The sequence below is a fragment of the Vigna angularis genome, chromosome 4 (genome assembly GCF_016808095.1).
Source record: "Vigna angularis cultivar LongXiaoDou No.4 chromosome 4, ASM1680809v1, whole genome shotgun sequence".
Taxonomy (NCBI): Eukaryota; Viridiplantae; Streptophyta; class Magnoliopsida; order Fabales; family Fabaceae; genus Vigna; species Vigna angularis.
Window position 1 is genome coordinate 34,449,826 of NC_068973.1, and position 15,226 is coordinate 34,465,051.

At 31.3% G+C, this 15,226-nt stretch overlaps 2 protein-coding genes across 3 annotated transcripts; one reads left to right on the forward strand and one right to left on the reverse strand.

Annotated features, from left to right (window-relative positions):
- Positions 1–1,380: 1,380 nt before the first annotated feature.
- On the reverse strand, positions 1,381–5,329 carry LOC108321854 (probable glycosyltransferase At5g03795). 2 transcript variants are annotated; one of them, XM_017553738.2, is made up of 6 exons: positions 5,142–5,329; positions 4,822–5,013; positions 3,365–4,157; positions 3,137–3,267; positions 2,402–2,750; positions 1,381–2,272 (listed from the first exon to the last, which is right to left on the reverse strand). In XM_017553738.2, exons 3-6 carry the CDS (start codon positions 4,148–4,150, stop codon positions 1,607–1,609), a joined length of 1,932 nt encoding a protein of 643 aa, XP_017409227.2. In that variant the 5' UTR covers positions 4,151–4,157; positions 4,822–5,013; positions 5,142–5,329; the 3' UTR covers positions 1,381–1,606. The 2 variants fall into 2 exon arrangements, with proteins under 2 accessions (XP_017409227.2, XP_017409226.2); XM_017553737.2 differs by lacking the exon at positions 4,822–5,013 and having other exon boundaries at positions 5,142–5,328.
- Positions 5,330–7,991: 2,662 nt separating this feature from the next.
- On the forward strand, positions 7,992–11,503 carry LOC108321789 (carotenoid 9,10(9',10')-cleavage dioxygenase 1). The gene is made up of 13 exons (XM_017553647.2): positions 7,992–8,111; positions 8,186–8,323; positions 8,438–8,540; positions 9,054–9,313; positions 9,462–9,641; positions 9,733–9,811; positions 9,931–10,012; positions 10,106–10,168; positions 10,271–10,409; positions 10,540–10,792; positions 10,904–10,956; positions 11,023–11,187; positions 11,276–11,503. Exons 1-13 carry the CDS (start codon positions 8,001–8,003, stop codon positions 11,426–11,428), a joined length of 1,779 nt encoding a protein of 592 aa, XP_017409136.1. The 5' UTR covers positions 7,992–8,000; the 3' UTR covers positions 11,429–11,503.
- The last annotated feature ends 3,723 nt before the right edge of the window (positions 11,504–15,226 follow it).

The window sequence follows — 15,226 nt, forward strand, 5'->3', positions numbered from 1 at the left end:
TTCGAACTAAGAGAAACACAACCTTTATGCATAAATAACATTGAAAAATTGTATATCGTAATAATCCTGTAAAATATTTTATTTATTGATAACGATGATTTAAAACTATATAGTATATTATCATATCACAACCAAACACTAAAGATAAAACTCTTTTATCGAGATTTGGGTGAAGTAGAATATAGAGTATTAGGCTTCTCAAAATCGATCTAAAACATATTTATGATAACAGATAAAATAAACATATTCCATATAAACTCAAAAAATTAATTTTATTGTTAAAACTAATATTTACTAACAAATAAAATATAAAATCAGTTTTTTAATACTTAGTATAACATAGTCAAACAGACATAAGTGTTGTTTATACAACAACCATATGACTAATATATATTAAAACAAATCTGACTCGAACTTTCTGACGTGAAATTATCTTAACTTTGAACTAAAATAATAAAATATTAAAACAATCATTTTTAAATAAAACAAAATATGTAACTAGTATTTTAAAAATGTTATTCCACTCGACTGAGTTTAGTGGGTTTGTGCCTTAATATTTAAATTAATTGATATTATTATAATATTTTTATAAATATTAAAAAAATATATATTTATCTTATAATGCTCATCAAATATAATATATTTATTTCTTTTAACAAATGAAATGCTAATATATGAATTAAACATATAACCTTTTTAATGAAATTATATATAATAAAAATATTATTAACTATAATAATACAATTATCAAGAAATGGAACTGTAATTTATTTTAGAGGTGTTAAGTTTATTTATCACTCTTTTAAAAGTCTAATATTAAATTAACGAAATAAATGATACATTTTAACAAATATAGTAGAGAAGGACTATATGATTCCTGCATATCTTAGAGAAGGAAACATAATTCACTTTATAATATAGCATAAAAATTATATATATATATATATATATATATAATTAATTAATTAATTAATTAATTAATTGCGAGGACAATTATAAAAATGTATGAAAAGCATTCACTAAGCCTTTTTTACAATGTAAAATAGGTATTGTTGAACAAAAAGGGTGTTTTGTGATAGTATATTTGGCCTTATTATTTTGAGCACACGTGCTTGCATACTTACATTATCAAACAGGACACAAAACAGCATAACTAACAGAAGATAAATACAACAAAAACCAGTACTTGTTTGTCCCACCATGTGAATCAAACACAGTATATGAAAGATCACATTGATTTATTTTTATAAAAAGGAGGAACTTAATTGAGAGTTAAAACACCCTTACATTCTTAAAATTTTAAAACTTGATTGGATATTTTATTAATAGATTAAATGAGTTGGACAAAATAAATAAATAATAACACTAAGAAGATAATTAAGCTAAAAATAAAATCTGAATTTAAGCTATCATAGACTACCAAACATACGTATGAATAATTCAAGAAAACGTGGTACTAATATATACAAGTTTAATTACATAAAAAAAATAAAAAACATGATTAATTGCCAACGTAGATCTTATTCTGTATGTGTCCTCCAAAGAATGTTCTGCTGCCTAAAGAAAAACTTGTTTCAATCTACTTTGACCAAGTGTTCAAGATGATCTATCTAGCTTTTGCTGTGAAGACTCTGTTGTACCAAATGGAATGGAGAATCATGTGGAATATATCATACTTGACAGGGCTTTTGTGCCATAGGAAATGCTGCTGCACCTTTTTCACCATCATCTGCATTTGAAGATACCTCTTTTGTGGGATGGAAAGGAGTATACTCTTCAGATTTGGAATATCCTTCTCCAACACAAAAACAGCAAAGGATTCCCAATTCAACATCTCAAAAAATGGAGGCACAAAGTTATCTGATATAATTACTGGCACACATTCAAAGAAAATGGCCTCCACAACTCTTGGACTATTGACTTCATAGCCCTTTGCACAAATGCAGTACTTGCTGTTCTTCATGTACTGGATGTAGTTCCTATTGCCCTTAGACTTTGGCAGTATCCCAAAGATTTTCATGTCAGGGTCCTTATTTTCCCAGTGCTGAAGCAATATTGGTCTAAGATAACCATGCATCCCCCCTGCAAAAAACGCCAGAGTTTTCCTCTTTGAAACACGGTTTCCACCAAGGTTTCTAGTGGGCCTCTGAGCACTTCGGACATAAGTTTCAGGAAGAGACACGTCCTTCCCCAAGACAAAACCTTCTTTCACATCGGCATTGCATAGAGCCCTCAAGCACCTAGCCATGTTTCTCTTTGTTTCTGTAGGGGCCTGCAATGCATGGTGATACAATATTTAACAATGAATGCCATGAAAGTGGTAGTAGTATCAATGATTGTCAAATAAGAAACCGATAAAGAAGAAAAGACACATTCATTGAAGTTGGAAAAGCACATATACCCAGTCATGGCAAGCAACTAGGAAATGATCACCACCTCCTGTTCTGTTCCAGAAATTATGTTTCCCCGCAATCATGTCTACATAATTTTTCAGATATTGAACCAGGTTCCTAGAACTATGTGAATTCTGTACGTATAATGTTTCTTCTAGCATCCGAGAACTGAATGGTAAGTAAAATAAGTGGGCCTTCTTTGGGTCTGTAGTCACAAATTGTTTACTAGCTTCCATCTGCTTCATGAACCATCCCTCGGAAGCATAAATTCCCAGAAGATACGGTGAATGCATTATGGGCTTAGCTCCTTCTCTATACACATATACTTTGAGTGTTCTCTCCATTAATTCATAGCTCCTGGCAATTATACAATGAAGATATAATTAATACCAGTGTTAAGCAAAACTGAGTGTATCTCTATAAGAATCTTGCTTCATATATCATTGTTTCTTTCTGCACAAACATACAATTGCACATATCTGACATGTTTTTTGGAACAGTTACGTTTCTCAGAATACCCAGCAGAAGTTTCAACATCTAGAAATCGAGCAATTTCAACGAATTATTCTAAATCTTGTATGATGAATTTATCTTTTATGACTTGACAGAATGATAAATAACAACTCTCCCTCACCGTCCATCATACTATCATCACAAAGTTATCCATAAGAAATTTTCTTCCCGGAGATGCTTCTGAAACATGTTCCGAAACAAAATATAGAACCACAATGATCAAATGATACCTCTTGAACCTGGAAACATTTCGAAAAAGGGGAGCATAAAGATTTATGTCGTCGTTTACAATTGGTGCATTTTCAATCTCTGATCTGGTCTGCAGTAGCTCTTGATCAACAGCCGCAGACCACCTTGGCCTCTAGAAACCAGTCGGCAATGTTAGAACAGAACTCAAGAATATGATTAATAACTGAATAAGTCATAAAATGAGAAAAACAAGGCATTAAATCATTTACCATAGAACGATATGAGGCACGGTTCTGAAGCAATAACTCATTCATTTTAGAGATTGTTGTTGCTTCTACAGGTATTTGAGAACGTTTAGTCTCCTTGGGCATACTGCTGACAGAAGAATTATTTTCTACTATTTTAACATCATCTTGTGGTGGCTTGAACCTCTCATCCTCCGTGAATTCAGTTTCATCATAATCATTTGACAACATTGGAGGCGTAATATTTTGGCTCACTTTTGTTGGACTTGGAGGAGCCAAATGAGAAGGGGAATGAGAAACAGTATTGTTGTGAATACTCAGTCCTAGATTCCCTGTCTGACCTGTTGCATAACCATTATTTGATATCTCAATACTTTCTTCAGTGGAACTTTCATCAGTTACACCAAATTCTAAAGATCTGTTTGATTCACTCGCTGGTTCCGAGATTAAACCAGTGCTTGAATCAGTGTCTTTTACCTCAGAACTCTTGGTTATATCAACAATCTCAAGGGCATTTTCACCGGTAGAATTTTCTTGATTCAAATAAGTCATATTTTTAAACGTTTCAGAGTTGGATGGTAGGTCTGCAGCTTGGAATCCGGTGCTATCAGACGTTGGAATCTTGTTGCCAGAGAATACAGTGGGTTGAACAGCACCATATGGAAGTTCTAAATACTGGAATGCTAATATTATTGCAATTGTAACGCTGATAAACCCTAACAATCTCTTTCTTTCCAGCTGAAATATTGAAAATAACTCTTGACCCATTCTGCTAAAATTACTGAACAACTGTCGCTGTCCAATCGCCATAGCAACTCTGCAGAAGGAAAATGGTACAATTTTGGGTTATTCATGAGGGATTTTCAAAATTAATAAAAGGTTGCATGAAATAGTTTGTTTCTTTGGATGGTTGTATCATCTTGTAAAAAGCTAAGAGTGGGTTAATTAGAAAAGGTCTACTCTGCTTACAGATTTACACAAAAAACTAAATAGTTTCTGTACTCTAGGTCGCTTCCTTTCTCCCCTATAAGAAAATTAAGTTATTGTAGTGTAAACCACCATTGTTGATAAACCTTCAAGTGTGTAAAACAGATACAGGGAATTCCCATCACATTTTGAAGGGTTCACTGTTACAAACTTCAAACCCAGTTTACGAAAAGATTTTTGGAGATAAAATGAACCTAAATGGTTGTTAGTGTACATGCGCAATTAAATACACTATTTAACTTCTTAAATGCACCCAATTTAAATGCAGGATGTCCCAAAAAATTGGCAATAGCAAAAATGGTACAAAGATTTTTGGAGATAAAATGAACCTAAATGGCAAACGTCGAGTTCCAAATTAGATGAATTGCTTCTCATTCGTTTTGCAGAAAGCATAAAATGATAAAGAAAATCAAATAACTGAGACAGAAATGAAAGAAAATGAGAACTGAGAATACAGCAAGATAACTTTAACAACAGAACAAACAGCACTCAACTCCTCCTCAGGTTGCTCTAGTACAGTCACACAGACGACGTGAGATGAAAAGATTCCTGGGAATTACTTCACGTTTGAGTTAACTTGTAGATTTGAAGAAGGCCCAGTTGTAAAATTCGATCCCCAGATTATTTTAATTCCTCTCCCCTTTTTCAGGAAATTTCAAATCAACCACACACACACAACAAGGTCCCTGCTTCCATATTATCAAATATTTTATTTGTAATTGGGATGTAAGAAATTAAAAGTACATGTTATAAATCTTCCATATTCCACGTTGAACCTAAAAGAACGCAAGTAAAATAATGTTAAAGACTGTACCCGGCATCTAAAGAGGACGCTGGAAGATTCTTTTCTGAACTCTGGTCATTGATGTTGGAAGTAGAAGCCACGAAGCAAAACAGGGACGGACTTGAACTTGATGGACCGTGATCCCTTTAAGATGCCTAACGCCACCAACTTCGACGTTTCGGCAGCAGCCATATTTTATAGTTCCTCTGTTTCTTCTCTATCTTTCTTCATCCGTAACTGTAAAAAGTAAAAACATTAACTTCACTTTCAAAACAAACGACAATTAGCAATTACTACTGTGTGGTACCGTTATCCGAGGTGTCGCAGTCATTCAAACTTGAACATTATCACAATTCCTTCTTTTATGACAGCCAAAATATCGTTCAAGTTCTATTTGTTTTTGTTTTTTTAAATCCCATTTTCTACCAACTTAATTGATAACATTTTATTTTGACAATTATTTATTAATATAATATTATGTTTTATTTTAAAGTGCTTCTTCCTCTATCTCACCACTTTCTTCCTGCACCTCCAAAAAGGCTTTTATGTCTTTGGAATTAAATAAAAAAAAAAAGATAGTGCTAATTAAATGTTACACAATAAATTTTCACCAATCTTCATCAACAAAATTAAATGACCTCATATCAAACATTCATTATTCTTCTTCTTCTTCCTTCACTTTGCCTTCTTATTCTTCTTCTTCGCATTTGTGATCCCGGTTATTAATTTGGCGATAGTCTTGCTCCTCCTTCGTGATGTGATTCTCGTGGTGGTCCCTGTTGCAGTGTTGTTTGTGCGTGAGATATGACATTGTGCATGAGGTGTGAGGTTTAGGTAAAACTTCTAATAAAATTTTCCAATAATTTTCGAAAACTGTTTAAGATGTCATCAATTTTTAAAAGTTGGCGGATTTCGAAAACCGTAAATTGCTTAATGGATTTTAAAAGTCAACTATTCCTTAACGAAAACAAGTTAATGAACTAATGAATTTCGAAAACAAGTTCGATTAAATTTTTTTTTCTATTTTGATTTTGTTTTTTTGTTTTTATTTAATTTTTATAATATTGTAGCATTTTATTATTATTATTAGTATTTAGTGAGTTATGGAGTAACCAACATGTTTATCATGTAGGTAATTATTATTTTTAGGTGTAATATTTTAAGATGTAAGTTGATGGACTCAAATAAAATTGAGCTTTGTGTCCGAAGTTTTTTCTTTCATTTGAGGATGATTATATAAATAATTTTGCAATTGATAAAATATTTTTTCACCTGATGAGTTAATTAAATGGGTTTGAAAAATTGCATTTAATTTTAGATTTGTTGTGATTATTAAAGGAGTGAGAAGTACAAAAAGTACAAACATGATGTTGAGCTCACTGTATCCGACACAAAAAAGTGTGAATGTCTCTTTAAGTTGAGGAGCAAACCTTATTCTAATGGAGAGAGTTGGATGTTAAAAGTAATATGGGATTTCACAACCACGAACTAGGAGAGAGGCAAGAACAACGTCACAACAGAAGAGACGAAAGGTAAAGAGAGCACACAAGGAGAGGAAAAGGAATAAAGGAATGGAGTGCAGGGTTTCAAATTTAAATGCAAATTTGAATGCACGCAGAAAAGTAAAAAAAAAAATATATTTGGTCAAGTAACCTTTACCTAGGGCAAACTGTGAGAGGAATATGTTAGTAAATATAAAAAAGAGTTGGAGGTGCAAGAAGAAAGTGGTGGGGTGTAGGAAAAGTACTCTTACATTTTACATGAAGAAAAAAAAGTATCATTGAACATGTTTTTATTTAGATATCATTCCAAAATTTATTACTAATTTATTGAGTCTTGGAGAATTTCTATTGTATCAAAGGGAACCAACAATACTATCATATGGATAGAGTTATCAAAATAGGTTAAAATTTGCGAATGCGACTCATCATGAGTTTGGTCGAGATTGAGTTAAAAAAATTTATAAATTTCAGCACAACCCAAAAATGAACCCGACCCATTAAGAACCCTGATCATCCTAGTTGAACTCGGTTCTCTCGTATTGAATCTGTGATGAGTTGGATTGACTCACCAACCTATCTATAAATTATAAATATTAAATTATATTAAAAAAAGGAAAATCCTAAATACTCTTTTCTGTCTCTAAATGTATTTAAATTGTATTGTATTTTTGAGATTTTATATTATATTTGGAGTTTAACATCATTGTGAATTATATTTGGATTGAATTATTTAAAATTTAATTAGAAAAAATTATAATATTTTGGGGATTAAAAAAATTATAATTAAGGAAATAAACTCATTTAACCTATCAAGTAGTGTTTGAATTTTTAGACTCATTTAAGTTTGATTAACTCAATAAGTAACCATCCCATAATGAATTGGACTAGATAACTCATAGCTCTACCGAATTCATGTTCTTCACCTCACCGGCAAAGAGCCAATTCAGAGCAAAAAAGAGACTCTTGCCCTTCGGACAGAGCTGTTCATACTGTGATGCTAGGCCGGGTGGGATTCTCTCTCTATCTAATATGAATAAAGTGATGAATCCAGTGGATCCTTTGCCACTTCCCTCAGTAGCTGGGAAGGCAGGCCCTGGGCTCATTGCTAAATTACATATGCTTTAGTAGTCCAACTTATTCATTTGATCACATCACTTAAAATACAACTCGTTACACACATATATATAGTCATCAAATATAATAACTACCATTATTATTACTAAAATAAACCACGTTAGGTAGAGAAATATAAATTCCCGCTACATTCCAATTTCAATACACCATATTTATATGTACACGATATATATGCCGCTGATCTGAAGCCATTTTGGTTAACCCAAATTCTGAACATAGAAGCACCAAGCCACTTTAACCCACACCTACATACATGGCCACTTCTTATAAACCATTCATATCGAATTGCTTCATTCAGAGAAGACCCTCCCATGTCTCACAAAAATCTCATCACTTCAACCTTCCACCCTTCCCTGCCTTCAAGGTAATGACAGATATATTTCTTTTAGTTTGCTTTTCCCACTTTAACAGTAGTGAATGTGTGATTTTATTGAGCAGCCACTCAAGAAAATTCTGCCTGGACTCCCTTTACTAATTGATGTTCAAAAGACTATGACAGACGCTGCAGCTAAATTGCTTGAAGCTTTTGTAGATTCATTCTTTGAATTTGTTGATCAGCCACTGCTTCCATCTCAGGTACCTATACACGATAAGGAAGTGTTTCTGCTAGAATCAGACTTGCTGCATTCATGTAATACATATATAGGTTCTTTTAAGCCTCTAATCAACGTTGTTCCATTAACTGTGCAGAGTAACTTTGCTCCGGTGGAGGAGTTGGGTGAAGCCATACTTGTTACCAGCATCCAAGGATCAATTCCTGATGATTTTCCAGAGGGTGTTTACATTAGAAATGGTGGGGATTCCTTTCAACTTTTTATTATTAACTCAACATCTTTCGAGTTTTATTAATAAGGTAAATAACTTCTATAAACTCCATTAACAAAAATGCGAATTTTACATTCCTTTCGGTCCTTAGCATTCTACTTTTAATATAATATTGCGGAGAAAACAGTGAAAACGACATAAGCTAAAGTTGCAGGCTGCAGTACAACATATTCAAAATGTCAAGGCATATTATAGTGCACTGTAAGGTAGGAAGTCGCTGTTTGATTAGATTAATTAGTTGTTAATCTAGGATAAGTCTGCTTGCAATTTATTCATTAAACTTATAATTTACTTCTTCTGTTGCTGAATTACAGTTTAACTTTTATACGTAAAACCCCCTTAAAAGATATCTACACGTATAAATATTATCGATCTGTTCCCATTACATTCTTAACTTATATGAGATTTGCTACAGAGGTAAAAACTAAATCATACATTCAACCTAATTATTTTAACTTATGTTAATGGGTGCATAGTGCAGGACCAAATCCAGTTTTTGGAGGATTAAAATCAACAAATTCTATCTTTGGGAGGTCAAGTCACATTTGGGTGGAAGGAGAGGGGATGCTCCACGCAATTTACTTTAAAAGGTCAAGTCAAGGGAGCTGGAAGGTTCTTTACAACAACAAGCACGTTGAAACCGATACATACAAGATAGAAAAGCAACTCAGCAAACCATCGTTTCTACCGGCCATTGAAGGCGATTCACTCGCCATTTTGTCTGCTTATCTGCTAAACTGGGTATGATGAATCAACCAATTATAGTATCTTCTCAAGATTCATGCATTTATATGGCTAATTATCAAACTCATTTGTGAAGAGTCAAGCAATAATTTGATGAAATTTTGGACCCATTTATGAATTGGCATTCCATGTATGGATTTAACAGTTGCGATTTGGCAAAGTAAACAAGTATATCAGCAACACCAATGTGTTTGAGCATTCTGGGAAGTTTTACTCGGTTGCCGAAAATCACATTCCACAAGAGATTGATATCTTCACACTAAAAACTGTAAGAAATTGGAATGTCAATGAAGCCTGGGATCGTCCTTTTACCAGTCATCCAAAGGTTTTTCTTTGTATGCATATCACCAAATCAGTATAGTTTTAGCACTTTAAATTGTATTCTCGCTCTCAAATTCTTTGATGTTCTATCACAGAAGGCTCCAGGTACGGGTGAGCTAGTAACGTTAGGGGTTTCACCAACCAAACCTTTTGCCGTTGCTGGAATTATTTCTGGTATGCTTTGAACTGTAAAAGTAAAGAAACAAAGTGTATTAATTACTTGCTTGCAGTAGTGAGTAAGTAGTATAGTATCTGAGATTTAAGTACATGTTTCTTTTCTTCTCCTTTCTCAGCTGATGGAGAGAAATTGGTTCAAAAAGTTGACCTCCAACTAAATAGGTGCACTCTTTGTCATGAAATTGGTGTTACAAAGAGGTATTGCTGACTATTTTGCTGACTCGGACCTAATTTTTATGTAAAATCTGCATCATAAAATATGAATTTTTGTGGGTTTGTGTTTTTCATCAGGTACATTGTGATCATGGATTTTCCTCTAACCGTTGATCTAAACAGACTTCTTAGAGGAGGCCAGTGAGTGCATATCCTTTGTATGAGAGATCATACCTTCAATTTATCTACAACAAAGTTATACAAAAACAAAATCCTTAACTCATATCTCTTATCTGCGTGTAGATTAATAAAGTATAATAAGGAGGAATACGCAAGGATTGGGATACTGCCACGCTATGGTGATGCCAACTCAATCAAATGGTTTGAGGTGGAACCTAATTGCACTTTCCACATTATCAACTCTTATGAGGAGGGACACGAGGCAAGTTGCGTAGTAGCAATAACGTTATAGTACTATATAAGATTTCTAATAACGTAATGTGTAACAAAACATGGACTAAAACAAATTATCAAAAGGGGCATGAAAAAATTTTGAAAATATAAATGAACAGGTTGTAGTGAGGGGTTGCTCATCTCTGGATTCGCTAATTCCTGGACCTAACCTAAGTTTGAAGGAATACGAGGGGTTATCACGCTGTCACGAGTGGCGATTGAATATGCACTCAGGAGAAGTTAAGGAGAAAGATATCTGTGGAGGCAAAGTAGTTTATATGGATTTTCCTGTGATCAATGGAAACTTCATAGGAATGAGGAATAGATATGCATATACCCAATTAGTCGATCCAATTGCAAGCTCTAATCAAGGTAACATTGCTGAAGATTTTCTTTTCTTTTTTTCCCCTCGAGAATTTTAAATACCTTCCATATTTTTTACATAAACGTTCTACAACATGACTATGTCATTGGGTTATTTAGGAGCGCCAAAATATGGAGGTTTAGCAAAGCTCTACTTTGAAGAATCATGCAAGGTAAGAGAATGCTTGCACAGTAAGTTTTACTGATAGCAATTTCATAGCTTGGACTTTGTGAATCAGGGAGACAAAGAGAAAGCAGAAGAGGCTGTAAGAGTGGAGTACCATATGTTTGAGAAGAAGACATTTTGCAGTGGGGCTGCCTTTGTCCCCATAGAAGGGGGTCTTGAAGAAGATGACGGTTGGATCATAGCTTTTGTTCACAATGAAGATACTAACATATCTGAAGTGGGTTGATATTACTCACTTGCCTATGATGGATATCTTGCTCAGTATTACACATACACTAATCTCCTGTTATCCACTTTTCTTTCAGGTTCATATAATCGACGCAAAGAAGTTTTCTGGTGAAGTGGTTACTAAAATTACAATGCCTCGCAGAGTACCATATGGGTTTCATGGAGCTTTCATGCAAATTTCTTTTCAGGCACAGGAGCACAACAGTGTTTATCACCAACAAACGCCTTAAAAAACTTGTATGGCTGGGTACATACAGGTTATTGTGCAGAAATGATGTGTGCATATTAATTGTTAAAATCAAATTATCGAATGATTGTTTATAATACAGAGGGTGTCAAAATATGAATTTTGCTTTTTCGAAGAAGCATTTGTAGACCGTGACAACCTTATCATGTTCTTGGTGAATGACTACCTTCTGTTGATGTTTCTTAACCTGAAAAAAAAAACGAATTTTATGAAGCTTTCAATCTTTCTTTTCCATCACAATCTTTCTAGGCTACATCCACTTTATAAGCCTTTCACCAACCGATATTTGAAAGCATTAAGTTTAGTGATATTTAAGGTTGATATGCCTTAACGACATATATTGCTACAGTATAGTTATCCTTTAAACACTGATATGCTTTTGCACAGATTCATTTGTGATATGTTTTTTAAAGCATCAGTGATTCTTTTGGATCTGAATGACTCAGATTCTTGAACCTTCCAAATAATCACTTTGCTATACTTACAGCATCCAATTTCAAAATAACTTAAATTATCCAAAAAGTAATTAATGAGTGCCGGTTAATGTACTCTCAAAATCATAATGTCAGATTATTCGCTAAAATAAACTAAAATTTACCAAAGTTTATATATGTTACTGGGATTTTTAAAGTAGTTGTATCTTGCTGCAGTATCATGATCTTATTGATTTATATAGGCTAAATATATTCTACCTTATTTATGTAATGCCTTTTTGGAAATATGCTTTCAATCTGCAATATTATATAATACTGCCCAACCCAAAATTAAGGACAGAATATACATCAAAAGTTTAAATACTATTAGAGAGTAATGGTTATGATATATGTAATTACTATTCTTCCCAAATGAATCTATATTCTTATAGCGGCTACATACTTGCATATGTAATTACACATGTGAAGTCAAGTTGGTGAATTTTAAAATTATATATTAACTGTTTAATAAAACATAAAATAGAATAACTTATAAACATAAAAGAACATTATGTGTAACTTTTTTTTTTCTGGAATTACAGATATCTGAATATTAAATTAACCGTTCAATTATATTTAAATCGAGGGTAATTATTATATTTCAACCCATGCCATATAAATTTATATACATGTTTAAACAAAATGTTTCAATAATTTTTTTATCAAAGCTATTTCATTCTAGTAATCAACTACATAAAAAAAAATCAAAATATGAATGCATTATGCCATATTAATTATAAGAGGGACTTAGCGCATTTAATTAATTTTAAAAAATATAATATCACTTTGATAACCAAGTGTTATTAACATTTATTTATTTAATTGCTATTTTAGCATCTATAGCAAGATTCTTTACTGAGGGCAAAAACAAGTGGAATATATGATTGTACGAAAGAGTAGTAAAATATAGAAGGTGACATTGTATTGTATGTTAACTCAACTACGTTGACGTTGATGGAAAACAACTTCAGAGCCAAACAATGGCTTGTTTGTTTTTCCTCTTTATAGATGTAGCGGGCACTCCAACTTCAAGTTGTCGAAAAAGTAGGACTGAAAGAAGAAATACAAGCCAAAAGATAATATGAAAAAGACAAACATTTTTTTTTCTTTCTGACAAAAACATATTTTCAAATAATAAAGGATAGAATAGGGTACACATAGTATCTATTTACTGCTCAGAAAAAAAATTCATCTGTTACCTTTGAACAGTATTAAATATCCAATATTCGATTTTAAAAAAATTCATCTATTATTTATCAATAGTAATAAATATATGCAAATATTTAAAAAAATATATTTTATAAATTTATAAAATTAAATTATAAAAAATATATAAAATTTAATATAAATTAAAATTTAATTTTAGTTAAATTTAACTTAATAAAATATAAATTAATTTTAATTTTAATTTAATAAAATTTAAATTAAATTTTTATTTTAATTTGAATACTCCTAGGTAGGAACAATGTGATACCCACACTTAATCTGTTTATAAATAAACATTAAAATACTCATTATTCATTATTTGTGAATACCAATTATCTGTCACAGCTTTTATCTACGAAAATCTGTAAGGGTAAAGATATTTTTGTCATGATATACTTTAATAATATCATCAACTAACTAAAATCAAGAGCACCATGACAAAAAAGCAATTTTGTTTTGGAACAACCACTACTTGTTGTAGAATAATTACTTTACATTGTCCTATAAAGTAGTATAATAATTCTAAATTTAGATAAGTTGAATGAGTTTTAAAATTTTAGCAGTTGTCTTCTTCAACATGATGCTTGGAGAATAGCATATAATTTTAATATAACTTAATATTATTAGGATATATCACCATTATAAGCCAAAGAAGTTTTGTTAATTACTATTATACAAGAACCAAATAAACTTTAACCTAATCTATATACAACCCAATAATTTACATTCAATAACTTGGTTTTTAACTTTGTAATTTGATTCCATATCAGAAACAATGAATTATACTTTCGAACTAATGCAATAAAAGACATGTCTTTTTGGATGTAAAATAACATAAAACAAAACACAGCTCATATCTAAAGAAGCCAACAAACTCCAAGAGTTCCCTTCCCACATGGGAAGCATCACACTATTAACTAGATAGAGAGAACAAACACATATGATAAATATATAAGCCAAAGGCACATGCATCATTGTCACATGAGAAAGAGAGAAAGAACCACATGCATTTTTCCTCATCAATGAATCATTTTACTCTGCCCAATAATAAGTTTGGATTGAGTAGAAAACAAAAAATATAAAAAAAATACCCATAAACTTAATTATTTAAAAAAATTTATTAAAATTGGTATAAATTCTTTTATATAGGTCAATTTATGACTTATTAGATTCAAATCTTTTCAATTAAATATGAACTCTAGTATGATCAACAGTTGACGATATCTTTAAAAATGTTGAATAGAAGAAACTTCTAAATAAAACATTTTTGAGAAGATTCTTAATCGTTACGAGAAAATCAGTTAATGACATTAATTTATATATATATATATATATAATCAATATTGTTTTTTTTTCATGATTGAAGATAACTAAAGCCCGAAATTAAGTATATTAGTATATAAAAAATTCATCATTTTATAACCAGACAAGTCTCTGTCCCTCGGTGACATCTTGATAAGTACTTCTTTTTCATATAATTGTCGTTCATTTCGAAAGGTAAAAATATATCTATCATACCCAACAAAAGTTAGTTATTAACTATGATAAGATTTTTTTTCCTATGTTATTATCTTTACACACATTTAACTTCTGCATGTTGTAACTAAGGCCGTTATATCATATGTAATGACTTGTTTGGAGAAGTTTTGAAGAAAGAGAAATTGGGTTAAATAAAGAGGAAAAGGAAATAAATTCAAAAATTAAATTTTATTATATGTGAGTTTTCGAAAATTCATACACTAAATACTTATATATATTAGGCTTTGTTTATCTCAATTTAGATTTAATATTTTTATTATAAATAACGTGCACTCGTGTCAACATCATGCTATTAATTTTATCTATTAATCTAAAATAAAGTAGAAGGTTAAATACTTATTTTTCAAGTAATATTAATTTAAAGTTGTATTTAAATTTTAAGACTTCAATAAATTTAATTATTTTAATTTTATTTTTTATTATTTTTTTTCTAGTTTATTAATTTCTTAAAATTTATATATTTTCAATTATTTTTATTACAATTTTTTGCACTTTATTAATTACTTAAATTCATATATTTTTAATTGATTATGTAGTTTAACTTTTAATTAATTGATAACATA

What these genes read in the sequence shown, in the direction of transcription:
- LOC108321789 (XM_017553647.2), top strand. Translation starts at nt 8,001, where the DNA reads ATGGCCACTTCTTATAAACCATTCATATCGAATTGCTTCATTCAGAGA. An exon ending in AGACTTCTTAGAGGAGGCCA is followed by an intron (nt 10,169 to 10,270) that starts GTGAGTGCATAT and finishes ATCTGCGTGTAG; the next exon opens with ATTAATAAAGTATAATAAGG. An exon ending in AATTGCAAGCTCTAATCAAG is followed by an intron (nt 10,793 to 10,903) that starts GTAACATTGCTG and finishes TGGGTTATTTAG; the next exon opens with GAGCGCCAAAATATGGAGGT.
- LOC108321854 (XM_017553738.2), bottom strand. Translation starts at nt 4,150, where the DNA reads ATGGCGATTGGACAGCGACAGTTGTTCAGTAATTTTAGCAGAATGGGT. An exon ending in AATGTTTCCAGGTTCAAGAG is followed by an intron (nt 2,751 to 3,136) that starts GTATCATTTGAT and finishes TATAATTGCCAG; the next exon opens with GAGCTATGAATTAATGGAGA. An exon ending in TAGTTGCTTGCCATGACTGG is followed by an intron (nt 2,273 to 2,401) that starts GTATATGTGCTT and finishes CATGCATTGCAG; the next exon opens with GCCCCTACAGAAACAAAGAG.